This window comes from Chrysemys picta, chromosome 3 (genome assembly GCF_011386835.1).
Source record: "Chrysemys picta bellii isolate R12L10 chromosome 3, ASM1138683v2, whole genome shotgun sequence".
In the NCBI taxonomy this organism is placed as follows: domain Eukaryota; kingdom Metazoa; phylum Chordata; order Testudines; family Emydidae; genus Chrysemys; species Chrysemys picta.
In genome coordinates, this window is record NC_088793.1 from 126,760,889 (window position 1) to 126,788,526 (window position 27,638).

Below are 27,638 nucleotides of genomic sequence, written 5' to 3' on the forward strand. Positions count from 1 at the left end.
TTATTCCCTTCTCCTTGGGATTGTAAACACTGAATATGCTTCAGCAGATTCATTGGGTGTTTTTGAACTCTAAGAAATTGTGCATGTATGAACTGTGGCATTTTTCTAGCTCTTTAGGGGGTTTGAATTTGTCTGTCTTTCAACCCCGCACTACTTAGTATTTTAACAAAAGTATGTTCAAATGGTAATTGTCATTCAGGTGCATTGTGTGTCTCTTCCAGCTGGTGACGTTGTTTGGTGGTTTACTGGAGGAGGTTTTTTTGCTTACAACTGTACTTTCTCCAATTCCTAAAATGTTTCTGGTTTTTTCAAGGGAGGGGGAAACAAAAGTTTGCATATGTGGAGCATGAGTCAGTTTCAAAAATCAGTATTTTTTTTGAAGAGCACCACATGAAACAAAGCAGCTGTAGCCACAATTAAAGGAAGTAGTTTTACATACAGCAAGCTGGTTCACCTCATTTATATTTGGAGATTATATGGAGTGTGGTTTAGAGTATTTTGTCTAATGTTGATAGATTTCCAAAGTTGAAATTGGACTTGGGGGGACTGAACTTCCTCTGCCAAAGAGTTTTTGACCTTCAAATGCAAGAGATTCCTTTTGTCCTCATTTTAAATGTATAATCAGTAGTTACTGAGTTCGTTTTCTCCCCCCCCCCCCCCTTTCTCCTGAACTGATGGCAAATTAAAAAATGTCAGGGTCACAACGTGTTCTGTACATAGATAAGCAGATTTACATGCTTATTCTTGACCAAGGCTGACCTGTGAAATCATACAACTTTGGGGGAACGTGGGTGTGTGGTTTTTCAGAAGCCTTTTCCTTTATACTTCATAGTAAGTGCATATGTAAACCAGCTGGAGTGTTTTAGTAAACTGGTGTACTCTTAGAATGCTTATAAATATAGCTTATTTAAATACTTGTAGACTTACTGCTTGCCAGACAAGTCAGGCTGAGACTGATTCTCCTGCATAAACTTGCCTTTAAGGATGTTTATAAAACTTCTGATCTTCTGTATAAGCTTACAGAGATTGGAAAATGAGAATTAGTCTTGATGACACCAGTGAATACTACTGTTTCAGAGGTGGTGGGAAGAATGGAGTAAAAATCTAGCTATCAAGCCTGGACTCTTTTATTATAGAGCAGAAGTTATATTGGTTTGCTAAAATGTTCTAGTTACACAGATTATTTTGTATCCCTGAAAAAATGCTCAGTTACTATAATGCACAAAAAATCTAATCCAAAGATGCACAAAGTTTTTTGTTTTTTTCTTTTCTTCTGTATTATAATATCCTCATTTATGAAGCATCCTGAAAGGAAGTAAGATTTTAATTATAAATTCAGTTGAGTAGATTGATCATCTAACATATTTCAGATTAATCTAAATTAAATGTAATAAAATAAGGCTTGTTTTAAACTATTCTTCAAATCACTTATTTTAGGACCAGGCTTACTCCAAGCAAAAGTTTTGTGATTAATCCTTTCAGAAATCCATTTCAAATAGCATGGTTTTTTATTATAAAAAAATTGATTTAGCCAATGTGTTATGCTCTTATATCTACGTTCCTTTCTGTATCATTCCCTCTTTCCTTCCCAAATAGGTTGTAAAAAAAATTCTCCATGACAAGAACAAACAATTTTATTCCCATGGCTGAATGGTGTGCAGAGTGCATACCAATTATTCTACTCACTTTTTAAAATATTTGTGGTGTTATTTTCTTTATCTTCTTTTGGAATGTTTTCTGAAATGTATATTTCCTGTAGATAACGTTCATGATTGTCATTAACAAAAAGGCAGGGTGCCCATCAGACTTCTGATTAACAAAGCTCTTTTGCCTTATGCACTTCTGGCTTGATACGTAAGCCTGATCTTTTCAACCATTTCAATGGGAATAATGCTCAGGGAATGATTGGAGAATTGGGCTCAATACAACTTCAGATGTTTCAATTATATAATAATTGGAAAATGTAGATATCTTTTATTTTAAAGTTGTTTCCCCAGAGTACTAAGCATGTGAATTCTCAAACCATTGAAAGATATCATGGAGTTAAAGCAGAAATCTTCAAGTCCTCTCTCAAGTCACTTGTAAAATTTGAATATATTTCCTGTAACCTAAAGTAGATGTTAATACAGTAACATACTGTAGTAACATAATTCATGTGTGTATTAATGTTTTGCACTCTGTAATCAAGCATGATTCTTAGCTTTACCAGTTTTATTGGCATTTTTAACTGAATAGAAAGCAAGGTGTGTGAAGCTGAACAGGTATAGGCAAACAGTAGTTGTCTAAAACTTGTAGCAACGAAGCATTGCCATTAATTATCTGCAGAAATACAGGTTTAGCTACAGTACCTGCATATGCAAATATATTCTACAGATGCCTAAGTTCACATGTTTGAGACTGTCTAATGCTAGCTTTCTGAACATTTCTTCTGACACCTGGAAAAAAATTTCCATAGTATTTTTCATAATGTTTAGTTCTAACCATAGAAATACCGAAATTAAAATTGGGAAAACTCTAAGTCAAGTCATCTAGTCCATCTGCTGACAACACCGGACCCAGTGAAATGCTATGGACTCAGTGAAATGATCACCATGTGTTTGGTCTGTGCCATTGCACAGTTTTATTAAGAACATAGGAATGGCCCTAGTGGGTCAGACCAAAGGTCCATCTAGCCCAGTATTCTGTCTTCCGACAGTGGCCAATGCCAGATGCCCCAGAGGGAATGAAGAGATCAGGTAATCATCAAGTGATCCATCCCCTGTCGCTCACTCCCAGCTTCTGGCAAACAGAAGCTGTGGACACCATCCCTGCCCATCCTGGCTAATAGCCATTGATGGACCCATCCTCCATGAATTTATCTAGTTCTTTTTTGAACCCTATTATCATCTGGCAAGGAGTTCAATAGGTTGACTGTGCGTTGTGTGAAAAAATACTTCCTTTTATTTGTTTTAAACCTGCTGCCTATTAATTTCATTTGGTGACCCCTAGTTCTTGTGTTATGAGAAGTCGTAAACAACACTTCCTTATCTACTTTCTCTACACCAGTCATGATTTTATAGACCTCAATCATATCTCCCCTTAGCCGTCTCTTTTTCAAGCTGAAAAGTCCCAGTCTTATTAATCTCTTCTCATACGGAAGCCGTTCCATACCCCTAATCATTTTTGTTGCCCTCTTCTGAACCTTTTCCAATTCCAATATATTAAGACAAGTTACTAGTGCCTGAGGTGTAGAGATACTCCTTGTAAATGACCTTAGGAGTGCACACTTGTCCTCACTACCATTTTCTTAACTGAACATAAACTATGCAGTCCCACTTTGATGCACTGTACTGGGGCACTATTTTGGCTGCCTGAGCCAACCACTTTGCACACCGATTTCACTGCTCTACAGCCAAAGTGCTTCTGAAATAACTTTACTAATTCTGGGTCACTGAGAATGAAAATGATGCTTAAAATTGTTGATTGGCTCTAGTTTTCAAGATATGCTATTGGGTCAGTATATACGACCCTTGACTTGGGAATGGCGGAGGATAAGTGAGTTATAAAGGGAAGTATCAGAGGGGTAGCCGTGTTAGTCTGAATCTGTAAAAAGCAACAGAGGGTCCTGTGGCACCTTTGAGACTAACAGAAGTACTGGGAGCATAAGCTTTCGTGGGTAAGAACCTCACTTCTTCAGATGCAAGAAGTGAGGTTCTTCTTGCATCTGAAGAAGTGAGGTTCTTCTTGCATCTGAAGAAGTGAGGTTCTTACCCACGAAAGCTTATGCTCCCAGTACTTCTGTTAGTCTCAAAGGTGCCACAGGACCCTCTGTTGCTTTATAAAGGGAAGGGATCTCAATTTAAATCAGAAATGACTAAAATACATCTTTGACTGGATCTATGAATAAATCTATGACTGGGTTTGGACAGTACTTGCTTTTTAGGCAAAACAATGAATGATGCAATCTGAAGCTGGCATTGCATCATACATGATATGAATTGCATCAGGTTATTCCTAGAAGGATGATGCAATCATAACGAAGCTTACATCACTCTGCTAAACAAATTGCCCTATATCAGCTCTAGAAATCATACAGTGTCATGCTCTCTTATTTGTCAGTGTTTGATTTTGCAAAGGGACACATTTCTGTTTAGCCAAAGTGAGCAGAGATGCCTCGTACTTGTGTGAACAGTGCAGATAACTTCTGCTATGTTTGTGGTGAAGTGACTTTTGCATCACAAAAGCGCAGTCTAACCACTCTGGTTAAGAAAGCCTATCACCTTTATTTTGGCTGCAAAATTGGAAATCAGGACAAGAGGTGGGCCCCACACATATGCTGCAACACTTGTGCAACAAATCTTCGCCAGTGGTTGAACAGGAAAAGGAAATCTATGCCTTTTGCAGTGCCAATGATTTGGAGAGAGCCAACAGATCATACCAGCAATTGTTACTTCTGCATGGTACCTCCAGTTGGGAAAGGTATGTCAAAGAAGCAAAAGTGGACTATGCATTATCCAAACATTCCATCAGCTATACGCCCAGTACCCCACAGAGAAGAACTACCGGTTCCTGATGCACCAGAATCATTCTCACTTGAGTCAGACGAGGAAGAGGATGAAACTTCTGGTCCTGAACCATCAATGTCACAGGACCCACATTTTCTCCCAACCTCCTCCTCTGAACACACCTCATAACAAAAGGTGAACTGAATGACCTTGTCAGGGATTTGGAACTACCCCAGAGTAAGGCAGAGCTGTTGGGCTCCAGACTACAGCAGTGGAATCTCCTGGCACTTGAGGAGGAGATTCCTCAATTCCTAAAATGGTTAGGGTTTCCATTTTCCGTGACCGTCAAAAGGATCTTGCCCCATTCTTCTTCATGGAAGGTGATCTTGTAGCCTGCAACAACATGGATGGTGTGATGGCAGCCCTCAACATCGTTCACGAGCCAGATGAGTGGAGACTGTTCATTGATTCATCGAAGACGAGTCTTAAAGCTGTTTTACTGCATAATAGCAATGTTTTGTCATCAATTCCAGTTGGTCATGCAGTCCATATGAAGGAAACCTATGACAACATGACACAACTTTTGAGGTGCATAAACTATGACCAACATCGGTGGCAGCTTTGTGGCGATTTGAAGGTTGTTGCTCTCTTGTTTGGTCTGCAGACTGGATACACAAAGTACTGCTGTTTTCTCTGCGAATGGGATAGTCATGCAAGAGATTCCCACTACATCAAGAAAGATTGGCCACTCGGACAGTCATTGGAGCCTGGGAGGAAAAGTGTTCAGCATCCACCACTTGTTGAATCAAGGAAGATTTTGTTACCACCCTTACACATCAAGCTGGGTCTGATGAAGAACTTTGTCAAGGCCATTGACAAAACACAAGCAGCTTTCAAGTACCTCCGTGGAAAATTTCCAAGGTTAAGTGAAGCTAAGATAAAGGAAGGTGTCTTTGTTGGTCCTCAGATTCGTGAACTTCTTCGAGATGATGCATTTGATCATGCACTGCGTGGCAAGGAAAAGATGTCATGGAAAGCCTTCCAGTTAGTGGCAATACATTTTCTTGGAAACAACAAGGCAGACAATTACAGGTTGTTGATGGAAAACCTCCTCAAGGCATACAAAAGCCTTGGTTGCAACATGTCACTAAAGATACATTTTTTGCACTCTCATCTAGATTGTTTTTCCACCGAACTGCAGAGCAGTGAGCGATGCGCACGGCGAGCGATTTCACCAGGCCATTGCAACAATGGAGAAACGCTATCAGGGCAAATGGAGCCCATCAATGCTTGCAGACTATTGCTGGACAGTGACAAGAGATGCTCAATTTAATGAATACAAGAGACAAGCCAAGAAGCGCCGAGTAGTCACTGAATAGGACTAAACTATGTACATAATAGTTTTTTGCCTTTTGTTTCATAATAAATTTGATTTATATAACCCTTTTGCTGATTTTTAAAGTGTTACATAAACAGGACAGGTGAAATATTATCATGTAAAGCAACCATAAACACATGAAAAGACCTAGGTTTACAATTTATGATTAAAACTCTACTATCTACACAATATACATAGACATAAAATGTAAAAACTTAAATATCTGAGAAACAGTAGCCAATCAGTTGTTTTAATTGTCATTTGAATTCAGCACATCAAAATACATAATAAATAGCACATTTTATCTCTGAAGCAGACGACTTCTCAAAAATTGTAGACCAGTGTTTTTAAACAGTGACAGCTTTAGCTCCCCCCGGCTAAGTATCCATCACCCTCAAATGATCCGCTTTGGAAGCTATGAGACTAATGACTCCCACTAGAAGTTGGAGCCCATGACCCTCACCTTATTCTTTTGGGTATTTATTCCAGCAGCACAGAGCCCAGAGGGAAAGAAGTTTAGACTTCTGTCCTGTGCCTACCTTTAAGATCTTAATTCAAGGTCCAATCACCATCACTATAGCAAATAGGGATGTGGTCAACCCACTACCATTCTCAGCTGCAAAAGCAGAGTGAATTATTCCATATGGTATATTTTCTAGTTCTGTGGTCAGTCTAGTTTAAAGTGTCCCAAATGGTGCAATTTCTGTGACTTCACTTAGGAGTCTAATTTACAGTTTTATTAATAAATCTCACTGTATTTTCTGCTATTCTTAACTATTCCTTTAGATTAACACCATTATTCCTAGCTGTTACTCTCTTGTACTACTATATTCTTCTCCTTTCTTGGTTTAGATTCTTCAGATATCTCAGGACTGTTGCGTTCCTTTTCTCATAAATCAGTCTGTTTATTCCCAAATAGTTTCTGTATCATTTTTGCACCCCCTCCAGTTTGTCTGTATTTTTAGTAATGAGTCTCTCTGAAATAAGTGCAGTATTCCAGATGTAGCTACATCATGGCCCTAGAGGGCTTCCAAAACATGTTATGTTAAAACACGACTTTGAAGTTACATTAACTAATGTGATGCTAGACAGAAGTGCTTAACTGAATAGCTGAAATGAGGCTGAATATGACTTGTCCTTATCTAGGCTGACTGCAGAGTCATGCACTGTTAGCTAACTCAACCTTTCATGGTTGTGTTTTAATATGTTAACTTTGTAGTGAAGGCTAGAACATATAGGAACTCGTATGATGTGAGTTTGCAATGTGATGATAGTAAAAAGGGCTGATGTAATTTTGGACTGCATATACATAGTCATTGCATCTAATTTGCTGTCATTGTCAACCATAAAACTTTCTCAGCGGAGCTCATTTCTAGATTTCTCTCATGTTAAATATTTGTGTTGAATGATTTTACTCTGTTATATTAGCTTGTATTCTTCCAAGGTGAGTCTCTCATTTTGTGTGTCCATTCTCTAATTTCACTAATCTCTTTTTTGTATTTGTCTTTTCTCACTGGGGCAAATTATCCCAATGTGGCATTACCTGTAAATAAACTTTATTTACTTGCTCTCCACTTCCTCTTCCAGATTGTTAATAATTACGTTGAATTAATCGGTACCTACCACAGTTTATCCCCTGCTAAATTCTCTTATCCCAATTTGACACTGTTTATCATTTAATTATCTTTCTGTGAGTTTTCAGTCCATGTGATTTGCTAAAACTCAAATGTTACATTTGTCACATTCTCTTCTACCCCATTTATTCCTTTACCTGCTTTTTAGTAATAGCTGTTAAAAGGTTTTCATTATTGCCCAGTTCAAACTTTTGTTTCTTAGGTATATAACAGAGGAATTTAGTGTCTTAACCATTTCTATGTTAATTTAATCCACATCCTCACTTATTAGCAGGCCTATTCTCTATCTAGTACTTCCTCCTGTGAAACACATTTGTAAAAATCCTATTCTGTTTCTTCTGACAACTTGCATCTGTTCTAATTTTAAGAACATAATGTGATACACCAAAATCAGTACTGTACTTAATATAGATTTTAGTCGGCTAAAAGCTGAATTAAGGCCACCTTTTTCTTTATATTTGAATAATACAGATCAGAAAAATGATTTGGTCATACTGTCCAAACTGAGTGCTCAAAGGTTATCATCCTCTGTAAGCCTTTAATTTACAAAATTTGTAATCCTTATTGTGCATAAATTAAGTGCTAGGAGAATGTCTTGTTTAAGTAGGAAGCATATAAGAGAGACAAGGTGGGTGAGATAATATCTTTCATTGGACCAACTTCTGTTGGTGAGAGACAAGCTTTCGAGCCACAGAGAGCTCTTCTTCAGGTCTGGGAAAGGTACTCCGAGCATCGCAGTTAAATGCAAGGTGGAACAGATTGTTTAGCCTAAGTAGTTAGCACATAGCGTAAGGCAGGGCTTCCCAAACTTTTTTCTCTGAGGTCTACCTGTGCACTCCACTGTTAACATTTCTTGAGGAAAACTATTAATTTTAATCATTACATACATACAAATTATAATACTGTAAATAAACAATGGACATGTTTTGTTTCATCTTAATGTTAACAATTGTAATTATAGAAATCCCTAGCAATATGCACTTAAAGAAATGCTTCAAGATCTTTGAAACCAAACCGTTTTAGTAAAACTACACTTTAAAAAAAAGTTGAGAGCAAAATGTGTTCAAACAAGGAAAATACAATTTTGTATAAAACTGAATAATCAACACAACAATGTTTACCACATAGTTAAAAAAATTGTGTTGGTGGTTTGATTTTAAAACAACATTTGTCCAACTTTGAACACTATATTGTGTTTTCAATTTTTAGTGTAAAATCTGAATTTCTGTGCTAAGTAAAGACCAACCCTATTCTCTACTATTTAGAAAAGAATCAAACGTAAGTAAAAATATGTAATAACTTATAGACCAGAAGTCATCTTAATGGGATGGATGTGCCTGCTTCTCCTTGCGCAGTTTTTTCAGCTGGGGACATATGTTAGTGAGGTTCAACCTGATCTTAGTTTCAATTTTCAGACTTTCAGCCAGCTCAGGGTGCAGGCAGGGGGTAGCTAGGGGCTGTGTGCTGGGAGGGGTGTACTCAGGTGTGCAGGGAGGGGCTGTGCCCGAGGAGGTGGTGCTGCTGCAGGGTCTGTCCATATGCTCAGTTCGTAGTTGACACAGTGGAGGCAGCTTCGTTCCTTGTGGCTGTGTATGTGCAAGGTTGGGTTGGCCCAAGCTGTCCTATACGGTCACTGTGGCCATTGGCACCCAGTGGTTCGCGGGCAACAAGAGCTACACCTACTTGAGACTGAAGGGCATGGCAGCTGATACACAACACACGTGGGGAAACTGATCTGGACGCACAGAGTGCCTGGCGTTGCTGCTCACCCTGTTCCCTCCCCCCCGAAACTCCGCCCATGATGGCAGATCACCCAGGACTGTGTCGTGGCCCACTTTTGGGCCCCAGCCCACAGTTTGGGAACCTCTTTACTAAGGGACCAGTCAAGGTAGAGTGGTCCTTTAACACCCCTGCAGTCATAGGCCAAAAAGAGGGGGGTTAGTGTGTTACAGCTTGTTGTAATAAGCCATAAATCCAGTCTCTTTTCGGTCCATGATTTTTAGTGTCTAACAGTGTTATGAATTGAAGCGCCCAGGCTCATCTTTTGAAAGGGTTGTGCAAGTTAGGACCTATAGGTCAGACATAGGGTGATCACTTTGTGAGCTTAAATTAGTTGGTATCTTAAATTCATAACTCTGCTAAACACTAAAAATCATGGACTTTAAAAAAAAAAAAAAAAAAAAGTTCACCTTTACTTTCAGCTGGAGAAGTTCTTCACATAAGGTGAACATGCCATTCAGATACCACAGTGATATAGGGAGCAGTATAAGATGTCTTGCCCGTTATAGTGTTGCTGGTGCTGTTAGATGGCTCCTGTATTTCAATAGTGGATGAAGTGTTTTCTGTATATATGCTGTAAAGCATTTTTATAATGTAAACTACGTTCTTTTGTACATGAAACTTTTTATCCATAAAAGTCCGTATTTATGCAGGTTATCTAGGAATGCAGACTAGAATTGTAATCAGTGTGCACTGTATGAGAGATGAACATCTTAATGCTGTACAAATTTTTGCTTCAACTTTGACACTTGGTGCTCAAAGTTGAGAGACTTGGTATAATAACCAACAAACAATAAAACACGTAGCTTCATTTATGCTGCAGTGCATAGGTCAAATTCTCTTCCATTATCAGTCTGATAACATTACCTAGTTTAATTACCATACCTATTTTACATTCAGTCTTATATATTGAACACAGTGTCACTATATTTTATTCAGGAACTATTAAATGCTTCATAGATAGATAATTTGTAACCTCACCAAAAGTCAGCAACACAAATAAAATGTCTCTGTAGATTTTCTTTATGTACGTTTGAAACAAACTTGTGTGCTGTTTAATGTTTTAGAACAGTGTACAATAATTCGGTAATGTGATATTTGCCACTTATTACCCATTCCAAACTTCAAAGCTGTCATTAATTTCAAATAAGAGAACTGTCACTAGATTCCAAAACTGGAATGTAAGGTAACTGACCGTTCTTTTAGTTGTAATCAGTCTTAAATGTTGTACGCTACGTAAAATACATTGTTTCCTTAATTCCCCTAATGACTGCTGCTGTTGTGGAGTGATTTTACAAAATAGGGTCAGTCTGTTATGTAGATAGTCTGAGAAGTAGTTGGTTACTGGCAGTGAAAATGCAAGTAGTAGTTGCTAGTGCCAATTTCAGAGAGCAGGTTGACTAAAATGAAGATATGACAAACCTTTATAGGACAAATAAATCTGAATAGCATGCACAAAATATATTATTTTAGTGGGAAGAGACTTTTTAAAGGTTTCTATTTAATCTTTCTGTTTCTGGCTTCATCAAAAGGCTCATTTAAGGTTTATGACACATTTGGGCAAGCATAAATCAATGTATGGTTTTGAATTAGTGATGCATAACTCATAGTTTCGCCATTTCATGTGAGTTTCGATCTTAATTTCATGACTTGATTCCAGGTGAAACCCAGTGATTTCAATAGAGCTCTGATGGTGAGTTTGTTCACGCCCACGTTTCAGGGATGAGGGTACAAACATGCTTGGATCAAAATGAGAGAAAATATTTGCTCAGACTTTTGTAAGTCAGAACTGCAAAATTCAAGTCAAAATGGAGCTACTCACATGTGTAAAGTTAAGCATGTGTGCTAGTAAATGCAGGAAATCTGGCAAGAACAGAAATGCTACCAAATCGATGATAGCTTATTGAAGTCTAGGATTTTATATAGCATAGATATACAAGATTAGAAAGGCAAAGGCACAAAATGAGCTCAAACTAGCTACAGGAATAAAGGGAAACAAGAAGACTTTTTATCAATACATTAGATGCAAGAGGAAGACCAAAGACAGGGTAGGCCCACTGCTTAGTGAAGAGGGAGAAACAGTAACAGGAAACTTGGAAATGGCAGAGATGCTTAATGACTTCTTTGTTTCGGTCTTCACCGAGAAGTCTGAAGGAATGCCTAACATAGTGAATGCTAATGGGAAGGGGGTAGGTTTAGCAGATAAAATAAAAAAAGAACAAGTTAAAAATCACTTAGAAAAGTTAGATGCCTGCAAGTCACCAGGGCCTGATTAAATGCATGCTAGAATACCCAAGGAGCTAATAGAGGAGGTATCTGAGCCTCTAGCTATTATCTTTGGAAAATCATGGGAGACGGGAGAGATTCCAGAAGACTGGAAAAGGGCAAATATAGTGCCCATCTATAATAAGGGAAATAAAAACAACCCAGGAAACTATAGACCAGTTAGTTTAACTTCTGTGCCAGGGAAGATAATGGAGCAAGTAATTAAGGAAATCATCTGCAAACACTTGGAAGGTGGTAAGGTGATAGGGAACAGCCAGCATGGATTTGTGAAGAACAAATCTTGTCAAACCAATCTGATAGCTTTCTTTGATAGGATAACGAGCCTTGTGGATAAGGGTGAAGTTGTGGATGTGGTATACCTAGACTTTAGTAAGGCATTTGATACGGTCTCACATGATATTCTTATCGATAAACTAGGCAAATACAATTTAGATGGGGCTACTATAAGGTGGGTGCATAACTGGCTGGATAACCGTACTCAGAGAGTTGTTATTAATGGTTCCCAATCCTGCTGGAAAGGCATAACGGGTGGGGTACCACAGGAGTCTGTTTTGGGACCAGCTCTGTTCAGTATCTTCATCAACGACTTCGATATTGGCATAGAAAGTACGCTTATTAAGTTTGCGGATGATACCAAACTGGGAGGGATTGCAACTGCTTTGGAGGACAGGGTCATAATTCAAAATGATCTGGACAAATTGGAGAAATGGTCTGAGTTAAACAGGATGAAGTTTAACAAAGACAAATGCAAAGTGCTCCACTTAGGAAGAAAAAATCAGTATCACACATACAGAATGGGAAGAGACTGTCTAGGAAGGAGTATGGCAGAAAGGGATCTAGGGGTTATAGTGGACCACAAGCTAAATAGGAGTCAACAGTGTGATGCTGTTGCAAAAAAAGCAAACATGATTCTGGGATGTATTAACAGGTGTGTTGTGAGCAAGACACGAGAAGTCATTCTTCCGCTCTACTCTGCTCTGGTTAGGCCTCAGCTGGAGTATTGTGTCCAGTTCTGGGCACCGCATTTTAAAAAAGATGTGGAGAAATTGGAAAGGGTCCAAAGAAGAGCAACAAGAATGATTAAAGGTCTTGAGAACATGACCTATGAAGGAAGGCTGAAAGAATTGGGTTTGTTTAGTTTGGAAAAGAGAAGACTGAGAGGGGACATGATAGCAGTTTTCAGGTATCTAAAAGGGTGTCATAAGGAGGAGGGAGAAAACTTGTTCACCTTAGCCTCTAAGGATAGAACAAGAAGCAATGGGTTTAAACTGCAGCAAGGGAGGTCTAGGTTGGACATTAGGAAAAAGTTCCTAACTGTCAGGGTGGTTAAACACTGGAATAAATTGCCTAGGGAGGTTGTGGAATCTCCATCTCTGGAGATATTTAAGAGTAGGTTAGATAAATGTCTATCAGGGATGGTCTAGACAGTATTTGGTCCTGCCATGCGGGCAGGGGACTGGACTCGATGACCTCTTGAGGTCCCTTCCAGTCCTAGAATCTATGAATCTATAGACCTGCTCGGGGTAAATAAGGGTTTCATAGAGAAGGAGACTATTTGTAGGATCCCTGTTTGTTGTTGAATAAGGCCGGGGATTGCAGGAAGAGAGAGGATAGTTTTATGGTTAAGGCAGTTGAATGCTGCCTTAGTGAGTTGGTTTCTATCCCACCTTCTGCCACAGAGTTCCTGTATGATGCTAGTCAAGTCACTTAAACCACACATTTCACAAGTGGTCGTTAATAGTATGTTCCTCATTTTCTGGATGCCTTACATAAGGGGTCTGATTTGTAGATGTGCTGAGCACTCCCAGCTGCAACTGAAATCAGTGGGAGCTGTGCTTGACCTCATAAATTGCTGTTTAATTCCAAGTAGTTTGATAAATCAGTTGCTCGTTATCTCAGATTGGGCACTTAAAATTAAGGTGAAAGTTTCCACTAATCTGTGTGCCTCGGTTCCCTATCTATAAAATGGGGGTAATACCACCAATTTTAAGTGCTTTTGTTTGCAGCCTTCATTTTCTTGTAATGTAGGTTTTTGTATAATATACAACATTTAATTAAATTTCACATGTGGAATGGAACTGCCCAAAACTTGTGAGCTCTGAAGAGGTTTGAACTATTATACACAATCCTGTGAAACTGCTGTGTGGAGTTAATTTGCATGTCATATTAATATTTTCACCATTTTCTGCTACCCTTTTTTATTATAGTACTCCTACCAGAGAACCTGAACTTAGAAAGATGTGGATCCTGTTAATAAATCTACTTTTTATTGTTTTTATACAGAGATAAATAGTAACAGTAATATTCTTTAATCCTGGTGCATTAATATAAATCCAGAATTTTTGTGAAGTTTAAATAACTAATAAAACTGTTTTGTCGTGGACTCGTGCAGTAGGTTTCCTACAGGTAATCTCTTGGTTGAAAATAAGAACTTTTTAAAAACATGAGTGCTAAAAGATAGCTAGCATTTTGTCAGTGATACTTTTATATGGCTTTTCTAGTTATAGACAAATTTGTCTACTATTTAATAGAAGTTTTGGAAGTGCGGGACCTCTTGGCATTCTTGTTTTTCCTTGGAAAATTTCATTCTTTCGCGTACAAGAATGTTCAAAAATTATATTTTGAGTGGGAGGAAAGACAGAGGAAATGGTCTAAAACTCCGAAGTTAACTTCTGCAGACAGATCTTTGCTTACAGAATTGAGTATTTTGGTCTACAAAAGAGTATTGTAGATATTCTTGTTTTGTGCACATTTTGTATACATTTTGGTATAGATCTAGCTCTGAGTAATTTTGAATTTTTACCTGTAGTATGCTCCTGGGAGACTTTGCTTTCCCAGTCCTGATTTTTTTTATCTATATTAAACTGCCTCACTTTCCATTAACACATACAGTTTATTACTGCAATTCAACTTTTTAGGCAAATTCACAATCTTCATACATAAATGTACAGTAGTTTTTTAATGGAAGGGGGGAGTTAAACTTTTGCCATTGGAAAAAATTCTTTTAGTAGGTTGTCTAAATATTAACTTCCTATTTAGCTATAGCTGATTGACAAATTATACTAGTATACACCGTTTATATGTAAGGGAATACTTTACCATGTTGTCTTTCACTTTGGGGTAAAAGTATTATAATATATCCTGTCCATACAGGTCCAAATGTTACTGTAATGTATCTTTCTTAAATGATACTCAGGGAAATAATATATGGGTCATATGTTTTCATAGTCAAATCCACATTTTTAAAACTGTTCTTTGGGTATAATGACAAGTGTCTCTGTATCTTAGGTACTTAGATGATCCACATCACTGTAGTATCTGAGTACCTCAAAATTTTAAAGGTATTTTTCCATACAATACTCTTGTGAGGTAGACCGTGCCATTTATCTCCATTTTACAGATGGGGAACTGAGGCACAGAGAGGCTAAGTGCCCGCGGTCACACAGGAAGTCTGTGGCTCAGAAGGGCAATGAATCTGGGTCTCCCAATTCCGAAGCTATTAGTGCCCTTCCCAGAGGATCATTTTTGCTCAGTGTTGCCTGTTTGTTTTCGGCTGTGTAAAAGTATTCATAATGTAAGTCCTGGATGTTAGCATCCATGCATTTGGAAGGATGTTGCTTCATATTATTATAAGTGTTGTGGTAGTGCTCAGAAGCCCCAGTCATGCTCCATTGTGATAGGCACTGTACAAAACATGAAACAGCATACTTTCCCCAAAGAGCATGCTATCTAAGTATAAGAAAAGAGGCAGATGCAGACAGAATTGATACACAGGGAAACAGTGAGACAATATTGGTCAGCTTGGTAGGCAGCGGTGTCAGCACACCAGCTGCCCTAACTTGTCAAGTTTTTTGAAGCACAGGGAGGTGGCTTTGAGCATGTTTACTAGGAGCTCTTCCTATGTATGATGTGCAAAATGGGAGACAGCACAAAAGTGCTTGTTGGGGGAAATGTAACAAGTAAGCTGTAAAGGATGGCATCATTGGCAGAGTAGAGGTAGGAGTTGACATCTCAATGAGGGGGCACGGGTGAGGATAGGCTATGAAGGGCCTTGATGTGGTCTAAATGAGACTATTTAAAAATGTAATTTATTTTTGGGACTCTTAAAATTCAGTAGTGTTCTGTAAGTGTGCTGACTTGCAGTTAAGAAGGATACCTGTACACATGGTAGTGCTGCTTTGCGACTGGCAATTGTATAGACTGCAAAAAGATGGTTTGGGGAAGGGGCAGTGAGTTTAGTGCCAGTTGAGCAAGTGATTGCTTTTTAAACTTTCAAGGTTACTCTTGCACAAATGTATAGTTGACTGCTTTTAAAGTGAATATTTATATGACTCTAGGTGGTATATAAAAAATATTCCTTTGTTTAATGTCTTGATTGAGTGATTGGATTTATTGCTTTCTATATTATTTTTTACTCATTCCAGATTTTTTAAAAAAGCATTATTGGGAGTAAGAACCAAAATAAAAGTAAAGCAATTATGATCAGCTAGTAATTTGAATATTTTCGAGTTCAGAAGAATTATCGTGTATGTATTTGAGAATTTGTGAAATCTAGAACAAGAGAAACTTGGATCAACTTGAGTTAACTCCATTTTATTGTTTCCATTAATACATATCCAGTCCTTCTCTACCTCTCCAAAAAAACTCTTAAATTCAGTTTTTAGCATGATTGGCTTGAAGTTAAAATGGAAGTAGCTTAAGCATTATAGAATCTTTTTTTTGAGCAGGAAATACCACAAATAGTACTGCTACCAAAATATCACAAATACATAAATCAAAATGTAGAGATGAATTTATGCTGGTAAATAGTATAGGTGTGTTCCCTCTAACACTGGTTCTGAAACTTATTTGATCACACTCCCCTTCTTTGTGTCTGTAGTCATTTCCCATCCCCCACACAAGTACATATACCACCACCCAGCTCTGAAGGCAGAACGGGGAGTGGTCTCTGCTGGCTGGGCGCCCAGCTCTGAAGGCAGTGCTGCTGCCAGCAGCAGCACAGAAGTAAGGGTGGCCTGGTATGGCATTGCCACCTTTACTTCTCTGCTGCTGCTAGTGGCGGCGCTGCCTTCAGAATTAGGCACCCGTCTAGCAGCTGCCACTCTCCTAAAGCTTCTCATGGCCTTTCCTCTTCTCCTTCTCTCCCCCCCTCCCCAAAACAAATCCTCATGCCCCCTGCCCCCAGTTTGAGAGCCTCTGCTCTATAACAAAGTAACTTGGGATGTTGTTCAGAGGAGGAATATTTTATATATGTATTATCTCAGCTGAAAATATGTTGTCATTTCAGTAGCAATGCCACTGGTAGACTTCAGTTGATAGAGCAGTTTAAAAAAGGCACAGATCACTGTAGTAAATAATAATGTCACATTCCCATCATTATACTTAGCGTGACACTTTTGAAGCTGGTACCCCTATCGTTAGATTAATCCACTGCATAGTAGCTTGCAGGTGAGTGCATGTGAAATGATTGCACAACAGTATGACTTTACTGTATGCTTACACACATCTTCTTCTAGGTTTTTTATAGGTACATTTAGAGAGCAAGAAGGTGGCATTGAGAATACAATTGTACATTTTACAGTAGATTTAAATTTTGGACCTGTCAACTATGAAAGTGAATTTTTTTATTTCATCTCCTTTCTCCTGTATCCATTATTTATTATTTGTGTTACATTAGCACCTAGATGTCCCATTGTGCTAGATGCTTTACAGATATGTAGTGAAAGACAGACTCGGCCCCAAAGAACTTACAATGCACTTTTTCTCCCTTTCCTTTGTCATCTCAAGGTTAAATAAGTCACCTCCAAACTGCTCTCTGTTTCACCAGCCAGATGGCCAGGGTAGCAGTGTAATGCTTTGGTGTACCATGGGATATTGGGGATACAACCAGGCCCTTGTATTGGATTCATAAATATACCTATAAAACTACAAATCCTTTCATTAAAAAAGGATTAAAAGTTAACTGTTAAGCACAGGTTTAATAAACCTGTTTTCTTGTTGGATTATTCCTAGTGTCTTGATTATCATGGAACCAAATAACCTTTGCCTGTACTCTAGTTGCTACAGTTTCAAGAAACCAAATACTAACACCTTTTCTTTCTTTCTTTGGTGTTATGAAGATATGAACTTTTTCCATATCACTGGTTTTGTAAGTTGGGGAAGTTTTAAAATAATGAAACGTCAGAGTTGATATATTAATGTAACAGATTCATGGAGCACTTTCTTACAAAAGAGAAGATTTAAATATGGCCTCATAAATGTCTTTTTATCTGCAGGGTGCAGGTCAAGATAAACTTGGAATCTATGTCAAGTCTGTGGTAAAAGGAGGTGCTGCAGATGTGGTTAGTAATGTTTGTAAATATTAAAGTTGTTAAAATCTATCAAATAGTCAAATTTAGAGATTACTTCAATAAAAACATTTGTAATTCTCTTCATTGGACTAATAAAATAAAATTAGTACAGACACCGTTCTAATCTAATTTACATTTATCTTGATTAAGCCCGTGTAAGGATTGTGTATATAAAGTGTTTTTCTTCTTGAATGTGTAATTAGGATGGTCGGCTAGCTGCAGGGGATCAGTTGCTCAGCGTGGATGGTCGAAGTTTAGTGGGTCTGTCCCAAGAAAGGTACAGTATTGCTTTCAGATGATGTGAGTTGAAGAAGCGAATACTCTTTGTAAAAATAGAGAGCGAGTGTGTGCAGTGAACGAAGGGCTTGGTTAGTTTTGGGACAGAAATATTAGTTTGACTTAAGAATATTTCTGTCTTGGTTTATATTGGTTCCATATAGCCTCAGGAACAAAAGCTCATCACTCCATTATTTTAGTATGTTCAGAACAAATATTGCTATAGTTGCGATACGGCAGCCGTATAGAAACATCATTGTATTAAATTCTTAAAGTGTATATTCTCATTCATAGTATAAAATCTTTTAAGGAAACTGGTCCTAGCTTTTGTCTTGAAGATTTTGACATGTGGCATTGAACTGTGGAAATTAGGAATAGTAACTGCCTGCATACATTCCCCATTTTATATTCATACATCCTCTAGATGCTGTTTTCTGATTGTCCAAAGAGGATAAGTGACTTACATGTGAAGATGAATAGAAAAGAAATGCTGTGGTGTAACAGAAAATATTGCTGAATGCTTGGTTTAGCAACAGTGACATAAAAAGAATTGTATAGAGATTACTTTTAAATAATGCTATGCTTAGTTCTCTTCTGTTTGACTCCTGTCACAGGGCAGCAGAGCTCATGACAAGAACAGGTTCTGTAGTCACCCTAGAAGTAGCAAAACAAGGAGCAATTTACCATGGTCTGGCAACCCTACTTAACCAGCCATCCCCAATGATGCAAAGAGGTAAAATAAATAACTGATTAACATTTTCATAAGACTGCTGCAAATTTAGGCCCTTTTCCCCAACACTGGTGAAAGGGAGAAATAATCCCTCAACAATCCACAATGAAATATGAACACTTAGACGTAGCATTTTACTCCTGTAATGTACATGAGTTACATAATTCATCTCATAAAGATTTCCGCATGTGCTTCTGGGAGTAATTTGAAGAGGTGGAGAAAACATATATACATATGTTCCTGTTGATAGCAGTGGTTTAGTATTTTATACCCAAAATTTTACATTTTAAACAGATGTAGAATCCATGGAATGGCAATGCAACTTCTCTTACCAAGGAGTGAGCTCAGTTGTACCCATTGTTTAAAGTTATTGTACAGACACCGTTCTAATCATAAGTAAATGTGTTATCAACACTTAAGTACAAATACTATATAATTTATTTAAGTGTAAGAGGAATTTACAATCTAAATAAATGGAATACACAAAATTCACAAAGGGACCAAGAATTCAATTCACTTTTTCTCCCTCTCCAAAAGAACACCGATTGCAAAGATGCTGTGATACTTGTGATTACCAGTAAAATAATTTTAAAACAAAACAGAAGCCATTGGGCCATGTTTGGTCATTGATTTTCACTGAGAATCATGTTGAAATGACAGTTGTTAATTTTCTAGATCTGATCCTTTAAAAGCTAGGATTCTTTGGTATTTTTTCCAAATAATTGCTTTTCTTCCCCCCCCCCCCCCCCCAAATCAAAAATTTCTTTCAGAAGTGGCATTTTAATGACCATGTGGCAACTTTATACAAATTTTGATTGATTAAGTTATAATATGAGAGCTTTTTAAAGATTATTAAAGAATGCTGCAATATAGGAAGGAAAGAGTTAAAAGAATAAACCCTCGTTACTGCAGTTTACATCATGACCCCAGACACCATAAGCCTTTCAGATTAATCAAGAGACTTCTTTCAGTAAAAGTGCATCTGGCTTTGCCAAATATTATGGTGTCTTTGTTTCAAAAACCTTTTTGAAGCCTGTAAATCAAAGAAATCTTGAACTCTCAGCATAACAATATGGGATTGTGTATCTGAAGAATTCTAACTTTTTTAAAATCCAGCATGTTTTACTAGAAGATTCATTTTAGCTATAAAAGTTAACCTTTTTTAAACAAGACTAAAATAGGAAACAGTTGTTCAAGTGGATAAGAACAAAAATTTAAAGGTCTTAATCTGTTGCAGTTTCGGACCGCCGTGGCTCAGGTAAACCCCGACCAAAGAGTGAAGGTTTTGAGCTGTATAATAATTCTGCTCAAAATGGGTCACCTGAGAGCCCTCAGCTGCCTTGGACAGAGTATAATGAACCAAAGAAGTTGTCAGGGGATGACAGACTGATGAAGAATCGAGCTGATCACCGCTCCAGTCCCAATGTAGCAAGTAAGCTAAACTTCACTTCTGTTCTTTATTCATGCAAATTATTAGTAGTCTTTGAAATCTAAAAATGGGAAGATGACTTGATTAAAATGTAGACTACGTTTGAAATACTGACAGTAATAACTGCAACAAAATTTGGGGAAAGTCATTCATTAAAGAGCAATTACAACTAATGCAATTAGTGCTTTATTATTGCCACATTATGAAGTTTAATTGGTTTGTTTTATTACATATGTCAAATTTATGTTACTGATGTTTAACAATGCTTACTTCACTCTCTAATAGATCAGCCACCAAGCCCTGGAGGGAAGAATGCTTATGCTGCTGGAACGACCACCAAGATAACTTCAGTCTCTACTGGAAATCTTTGTACAGAGGTCAGAAATGGCAAGAAAGGGATTGGCTATTAACGTCACTTAAATTTCAATAGAAGTAGTATGGTTAAGCTGAGGTTTTTATTGAAGATTTTTAATAGAATGCCACTGTTCAATTATTTGTATTTATTCTTCTTCACTGTTGCTTTATTTGCTGCTGTTCAGTCAGCAACAGAAATTGTCACAAAATTGTGGTTATTGCGTTGCCATTTGAATTTTTGATTATTATAAGTAAATTTATGCAATAAGCATTGTGCATTTAGTTCCAGAGCACTCAAACCCTGAATTATAATTACTAGTTTATATTTAATTGTTCTTAGAAAATCTTAGAATCATATTTATTTGGTTGAAGCTGGGATTAAGAACAATGCCTAAAAATATACTTGTTAAAAAAGAAATTAGAAGTTAAAATAAAATCTGCAGAAATCTGTATGATAGATAAGTTTTAACCTATTCTCTCTATCTTTTACAGGAGCAGACACTGCCACCAAGACCTGAAGCTTATCCTATACCAACACAAACCTATACCAGAGAATATTTCACATTCCCAGCTTCAAAATCCCAGGATCGAATGGGTCCTGCTCAGAATCAGTGGCCGAGTTATGAAGACAAGCCACAGATCCAGGCAGAGAGTAATCACTCAATTAGTGCTGCAATGCAGGTTAGAAATAATCTGTCAAGAATTTAAAAACCTTTCCCTTCTGTTTGCTGATTGCTGAAGACAAAGAAATTTAAATATTAGGTTTTCTCTTTCAAAACATTTAATTTTTTAAAAAAGCAAACTAAGGTGCCAGTTCCACAAGAAGTTTTAAACACAGACCCCAGTGCCTACGTGTAGTTTTGTTGATGTGGCTTTTTTTTTTTTTTTTTTTTTTTTTTTTTAAGTGGAGCAGAGGAATATCTGTAGTTCAGAACCAACCCAAGATCTATAATGAAATGTATTTACTTCAGTCACTTGTAAACTGGGCCTCTCGTTATAAAAACAGTGCACCAGTTGTACTATTATGGAAACCATTTACCACGGTGTCTTGCATTCTCACAATATTTAATGTATACTCGCAATACTCCTAGGAGATGGAGAGAACTATAATTCTCTATTGTGCTGGTAGACTTGCCCAACGCCTCAGAGGAAATCTGTGGTGGACCACAGAATTGAACCAGGGTCTCCCATCTCCCACACTAGTAGTGCCCACCCACCATCTTCCTCTGTAAAACTACCATACAGCGTCCCTCAGCATTCATAATAAGCACAGAAAAGATTTAGAATTGGGTGCTAAAATCTAATGTAGTTTTCGAAAAGCTTTTCTTTCTTGATTCTTGAGGTAGCAATCCTACAAAAAAAGTAGGAAACTGACTCTGGAAACCTTACTTGTGAGAGTAATCCTCACTCATGCCAATAGTGCCACTGAAGTCAATGCAGTAATCACTTGAGAAAGGATTATAGGTAAAACCTTAGTATGATTGTGCTGATATGTAGTTGGTGCCTATAATACACTTCCAGTTTTCACAGCTGTTAAGAATTTAGAACGCAAACCCAGTGTTCATTTAACTTTCATGAGGGTTTAAGATGGAAATTAACACATCATATTATGGCTAATTGCTGTAAAAATATTTTAGCTAAACATCAACACCTAAATACCCCACATTTAGAAAGCTGATGATAGGTATAGACCTTGAGTTGCAGCTTGAAACCCTGATTCCGCCAGGAAAAATGCATTTTACTAAAGCAACAAATGGCTGGGAGTTTGTTTTTCACAAGTACTTGAAAAGTATGTTAGGTTTTCACAACACATATATCAATCAATGCTTTTAAATTTCACTGTTAAAATAAATCAGCTTTAAAAATCTCACAGCATCAATTACTTTTTAATGAAATCCACAAGCGTTGTTTTTATAGGGTTTTATTTTTGTTTTAAAAAGCATCATTTTTCTTAGTTTCAGAATAATTTCATTATTGTAAAATCATTTTAGTGAATGATCTCTTCTGGTTATTTTTTGTCAAATTAACTAGTTATTCACTTTTAAGGAGCAGTTTCATTTAAATTATATTTGGAGCTGTGGTCATGAAAGTTGCAGTAACTAATGGCTGACTTAAAATGCTGTTTTATCATCTAAATGCATAAGTTATTAGAAAACTATTTGGCTAGGTGCATCTTCCCAGTGCTTCTGACACAAGTAGCTGTGTGTTCAGAGCTACAGAACTAATAGAGCATAAAAAATACACCCTTTCATCCCAAACAAGGCATTCTTTCTAGTTCATGGTTAAGGTCATTGGTTGGGCAGCATGGAGAAGTTTGCATTGTTAGTCTCCTCCAGTGTCACTTATGGAAAGTTTGTACGTTCTTTGTCAATACTGAAAATGTTCAAATCTTCAAAAATATGAATATTTGCTTCAAGAAAAAAGAAAATATTTAAATAGATTTCATCAGCCTAATCATGTTTGAATATTTTTCATATCCAATTGAATTCCCACTTTCTATGCAGTAATAGTAGTTAGTGCTTGACATCTTTTAAAATGCTATAAGTATACAAACGAATAAATGCTTAATATTCCTGTGAGGTAGTTGAGTAAGGTGGGGCATCTAAGCACCCACATCCTCTACCCCAAATGACTCTCAGTGGCAAGAGAGGGGAGAATGCCCCCAATTGGGGGGTGGATGATTCCCCCTCTCCCCCCCTTCCCTCAGCGCTTCTTGTTTGTGTGTCTGTGTTCATGAAAGAAAAATGTTTGCCAGCCCAGCAGCAGGCTGGACTGAAGAGTTATTGCACTTGAGTTACTGTTGGAGGCTGCCAGTGTGTTTGTAAGTGGGTAAGAGCTGATAAGGATAGCCCTGAGAACTTGTGTGAGATGGGGGAGATTGCTGGCATGAGCTCTGCTTTGTTTTCATCATTCCCTCAGTGTAGCTTGACAGCTCTGCCTCAGAGCTTACAAAGTCTTCCTAGGCTTGCATGGTTTAAAAGGCTCAGTGATTTTGTGGTAGTGCGGACATTAAAATCTTGAGAAACTTGCTAGTTATGAAGGTTCTCTACTTTACCAAAAAGAGTAAATGTATTGATAAGAAGGCTTTTTGTCTTGTAGAAATGCATTTTTTGTCATCCATTAGTTTTTTTATTGGATATAAATTTTATTACATACAGATTAACTAATACGCATACTTTATTTTATTTCTTCCAGCGTGCAGCTCATTCCCAGGAAGAACTTCGAGATGATAAAGTTTACCAACCAGAGAGGAATCGTCTGGAGGTGGTTATAAGAAAGGATGTAGAGTACATTGATCGAAAGTCAGACAGTGATCCATGGATGAATTCATCTGTGGATTCCAGCACATCCAGCCAAGAGCATCTGAACCACTCCTCCAAATCTATTTCCCCTGGTTCTTGTTTAACCAAAAGTGGACCTGGCCGTTGGAAAACTCCAGTTATCAACCAGCCAACACCAGTGGCAGTTTCCCAGCCCATCAGAACAGACCTTCCTCCACCTCCCCCTCCTCCACCAGTGCACTACGCAGCTGATTTCGATGGACTGCAAATGGATTTGCCTTTGCCTCTGCCTCCACCTCCCCCTTCAAACCAGCTAGGAACGCTAGCTGCTGCAGAACGTAAAAAAAGAGAGGAGCATCAGCGGTGGTATGAAAAGGAAAAAGCGCGACTAGAGGAAGAGCGAGAAAGGAAGCGTCGTGAGCAGGAAAGGAAATTGGGCCAGATGCGTACTCAGCCTATGGTTCCTCCTGTTTCTGTGCAGCAGGTGAAACCAGAAAAGCCTTCAACATTGCAGAGGTCCCAGGACACTGTCATTCGAGAGCTACAGCCCCAACAGCAGCCCCGAACCATCGAACGTAGAGATCTGCAGTACATCACCATCAGCAAAGAAGAACTATCCTCCAGCGATAGCTTGTCTCCTGATCCCTGGAAACGGGATGCTAAGGAGAAGCTAGAAAAGCAACAGCAGATGCACATTGTGGACATGCTGAGTAAAGAGATTCAGGAACTTCAAAACAAGCCCGACCGCACAGCAGAAGAGAACGATCGCCTGCGCAAACTTATGCTCGAGTGGCAGTTCCAGAAACGACTTCAAGAGTCAAAGCAAAAGGATGAGGATGATGACGAGGAAGAAGATGATGATGTGGATACCATGCTAATTATGCAACGGCTGGAGGCTGAAAAAAGAGCAAGGGTAAAAGGGGGTAATCCTTTCTAGGCACAAGTATAGCAAACAATTATTTAAACTTGTGTTCTTTAGTAGACTGGTTAAACGAAATTTGAAATTGTCACAGGATAAAGGAGGACTGGACTATCTTTATGTCCCTGTCTTTCATTATATAGAAAATGCTAAAGAAAAATATTGTAAACTACCTTGGTTTGGCCAGTTAAGTGGTGTATTATAAAAGTATGAAGCGACTAACTGCAAAGATGAGAGCAAAATCTTTTTCCCTGGCTGTAAAACTTTTCCTTCAGAGAAATGACTATCCCTTCCCCCTAGATAGGGGAAGAGGTAGTTATTGACTGTAATTCCCTCAAAGTAACGTACACAAGTTGATGCCTGGTGTATGCTTTGGAAGTTTTATTTATGGAGGATAAAAATGAAGGCCTTTGGGGAAGGGACAAAAAAGGGCAGTGTTTCTTTAGTATCTTTATTTTATTCTAACTCTCTGATAGCTCTTATTTGGCTTCTTTAGTGGTGAAAGCCCTTGATATTTATAGCTGTTAAATGCAAGAAGGTAATGCAACTGTTTGCTATCTGTTAAAGTTATTCTGGCCTTTCTGTCTTCACTGAGAAACTGTTTCTGTATAGAAACTAATTTTTTTCTTATGAATCATAACCCCAGGAATACTGAATTTGCAAGTTGAGAGTTTTTTTGCTTTGAAGGACTTATAAACTAGTTCCTTAGTTTGTTGAGCATCTTTACTGCTACTTGTCCTAAGAGTTGACCTAATCAGTTCCTTGGTAAGCAAATGGCAAGCACTAAGAAACATCTGTGCACGTTTGTTTGACGTAGAATAACTGTCAGATTGAGAAGGTTTTTTTTCTTCCGGATTCTTTCTGGCAGCTTTTGGCTTTGTATTAACTCCATTGGCACTAATTCCTAAACTTAATCTTTGTGCCTGCTGCTTTCCTTTTACCCTGTGGCTAACTTTATTACTGTTTTGAAGCAATAAATACCCCACACTTACAAACTGATGAAAGGAAAGGCTAAATATATCCTTGGCCAGTGTTGCTAACTTTGTGATTGTAACACATAAGCAGTTACCTATGGGCATAAAATTCCATATAAAACTGCTATTTGCACAGAAAAGTCTGTTAACGTTTTTATTATTGCTTGGCTTAAAAAAACACATCATTAATGGGTTGAGTAGCCAACTGTATTGCATAACATTATATCATTCTTCTCCATAAGGGATGAATTTTAAATATTAGCTGTCAGTGAGGTTTTCCAACATTTTTAGAACATTAGTGGCTTTACACAATCCTAGCCTGAATTATAACATGTAAAAAGTTTCCTACAGAGACTAAAGTTAGCTGTTTGCTTGCTCTTTTTTAAAGATAATGTCTGCACTTCTGTTGTATGTCATTATCTATAATGCCAGAGATGCAAATAAAAATAGTATCTCTAGCATCATCATTAGCTTTGTGTTTTTGAGTGTCTGAATAGCTAATCTGAAATGTTATCACCATTAGGACACTGGGGTTTTCGCTGTTCAGACAGTTCAGCAATCTAATGTCCAAAATTCTTCAATTCCTTTTTTTAATACCTTTCTAAAACAGCTGAAGTATCAAAGCAAAGGGAAATGCTTTTGGCATAGTGCAAATCTAAACTTACCTTTATTTTCACTGTGCATCTTTCTTTTTTCCCTTCTTTTATTACCTGCAGCAGACTGCTGTGCCAGCAATCTCTGTTCTAGATTTGGTATGTTCTTGTTTCTTTCTCTTCAATACCTCTTCCCCGTCTTGATATTTTTGTTTTGTTTTCTTTATTAATAATGATCCAAAATGCATTGGATGTTGTCTTTGCCATTTCTGGGGTGTTCTGAATCAAGGTGTGATACAGTAAGTTAACTGTAAGCATGCATTTTGAATGTTTCTAAATCTCTTCTTACTCCTCTCCTCCTGCTTCTCTTCTTTAATTGTTGTGTTCTGCCCGTGGCTTTGAATTGTTTGCAGCTGTGATCTAATGTGAAACTCTGTATTTGATATTTCTATGTAACTATATATTTATAACATCTTACTAAGCAGTTGGAAGGAACAAATTGTGGGGTGAGATTTTCTCAGTTTCACTTGTTTCATTTTAAGTCCTAAGCCAAAGAAAACTTGTCCTGCCATTCTTCAGAAATTTATATGAACTTGTTTTAGCAGCTTAAATACACAAGATTTTTAAATCCAGTGACACCGTAAATGTACATGGCCTATTACTTTAAAAGGTCATGTTCCCTATCCTCCCTTGTGATGGCTTTGTGTACCAGTTTAGCTTCTCCGTTAATTGGCAGTAAACAATGTTTTCTTAATTTCTGATATTATTCTGTAATAGAATGAAACACTAGTTCAGGAGCTGTTGCCCTGAGTTAGTATATCCAACTAATTTACAAACATAACCAGAAAACCTATCTCTTACTTTCTTTTCCTAAACTGCCATTTCATTTGGATCAATACCATTCATTTACATTTAAAATTGAGATGGAAAAAATCTCTTGTTTAAGTGATTGTTTTAGGGCAGTAATCCCTAAACCAGTACATAAATGCTATTGCCAGCATTGAGAATGAGCAGATAATTGAAAGGTTTCCTGTAGCTCTCTAGAAAAGAAACTCTCACCTTTAAAATTAGTTACTGTATAATTGGGTATAATCTGAATGCAATTCATGTATCTGAACCAATGCTTGGGACAGGTCCTGTAGATACAAATTATTTATACCACTCAAAAGAT

At 37.7% G+C, this 27,638-nt stretch overlaps 1 protein-coding gene across 39 annotated transcripts in view; it reads left to right on the forward strand.

Moving 5' to 3' along the window:
- The window catches only part of AFDN (afadin, adherens junction formation factor), a 233,174-nt gene that overhangs the window by 184,422 nt on the left and 21,114 nt on the right, over positions 1 to 27,638 (forward strand). For 26 of the 39 annotated variants that reach the window (XR_010599747.1, XR_010599748.1, XM_024112039.3 and 23 more), the window contains 7 exons: positions 17,837 to 17,902; positions 18,115 to 18,188; positions 18,802 to 18,920; positions 20,155 to 20,349; positions 20,632 to 20,723; positions 21,193 to 21,381; positions 23,896 to 24,894. Coding sequence is in view for 37 of the 39 variants with exons in the window: in XM_024112039.3 (XP_023967807.2) it covers positions 17,837 to 17,902; positions 18,115 to 18,188; positions 18,802 to 18,920; positions 20,155 to 20,349; positions 20,632 to 20,723; positions 21,193 to 21,381; positions 23,896 to 24,894 (1,734 nt within the window). In the remaining 2 variants the exon portion in view is untranslated. Of the gene's footprint in view, positions 1 to 17,836; positions 17,903 to 18,114; positions 18,189 to 18,801; positions 18,921 to 20,154; positions 20,350 to 20,631; positions 20,724 to 21,192; positions 21,382 to 23,895; positions 24,895 to 26,590; positions 26,627 to 27,638 lie in introns of all 39 variants that reach the window. The other 13 variants (XM_024112024.3, XM_024112055.3, XM_005303937.5 and 10 more) reach the window with 1 other exon arrangement.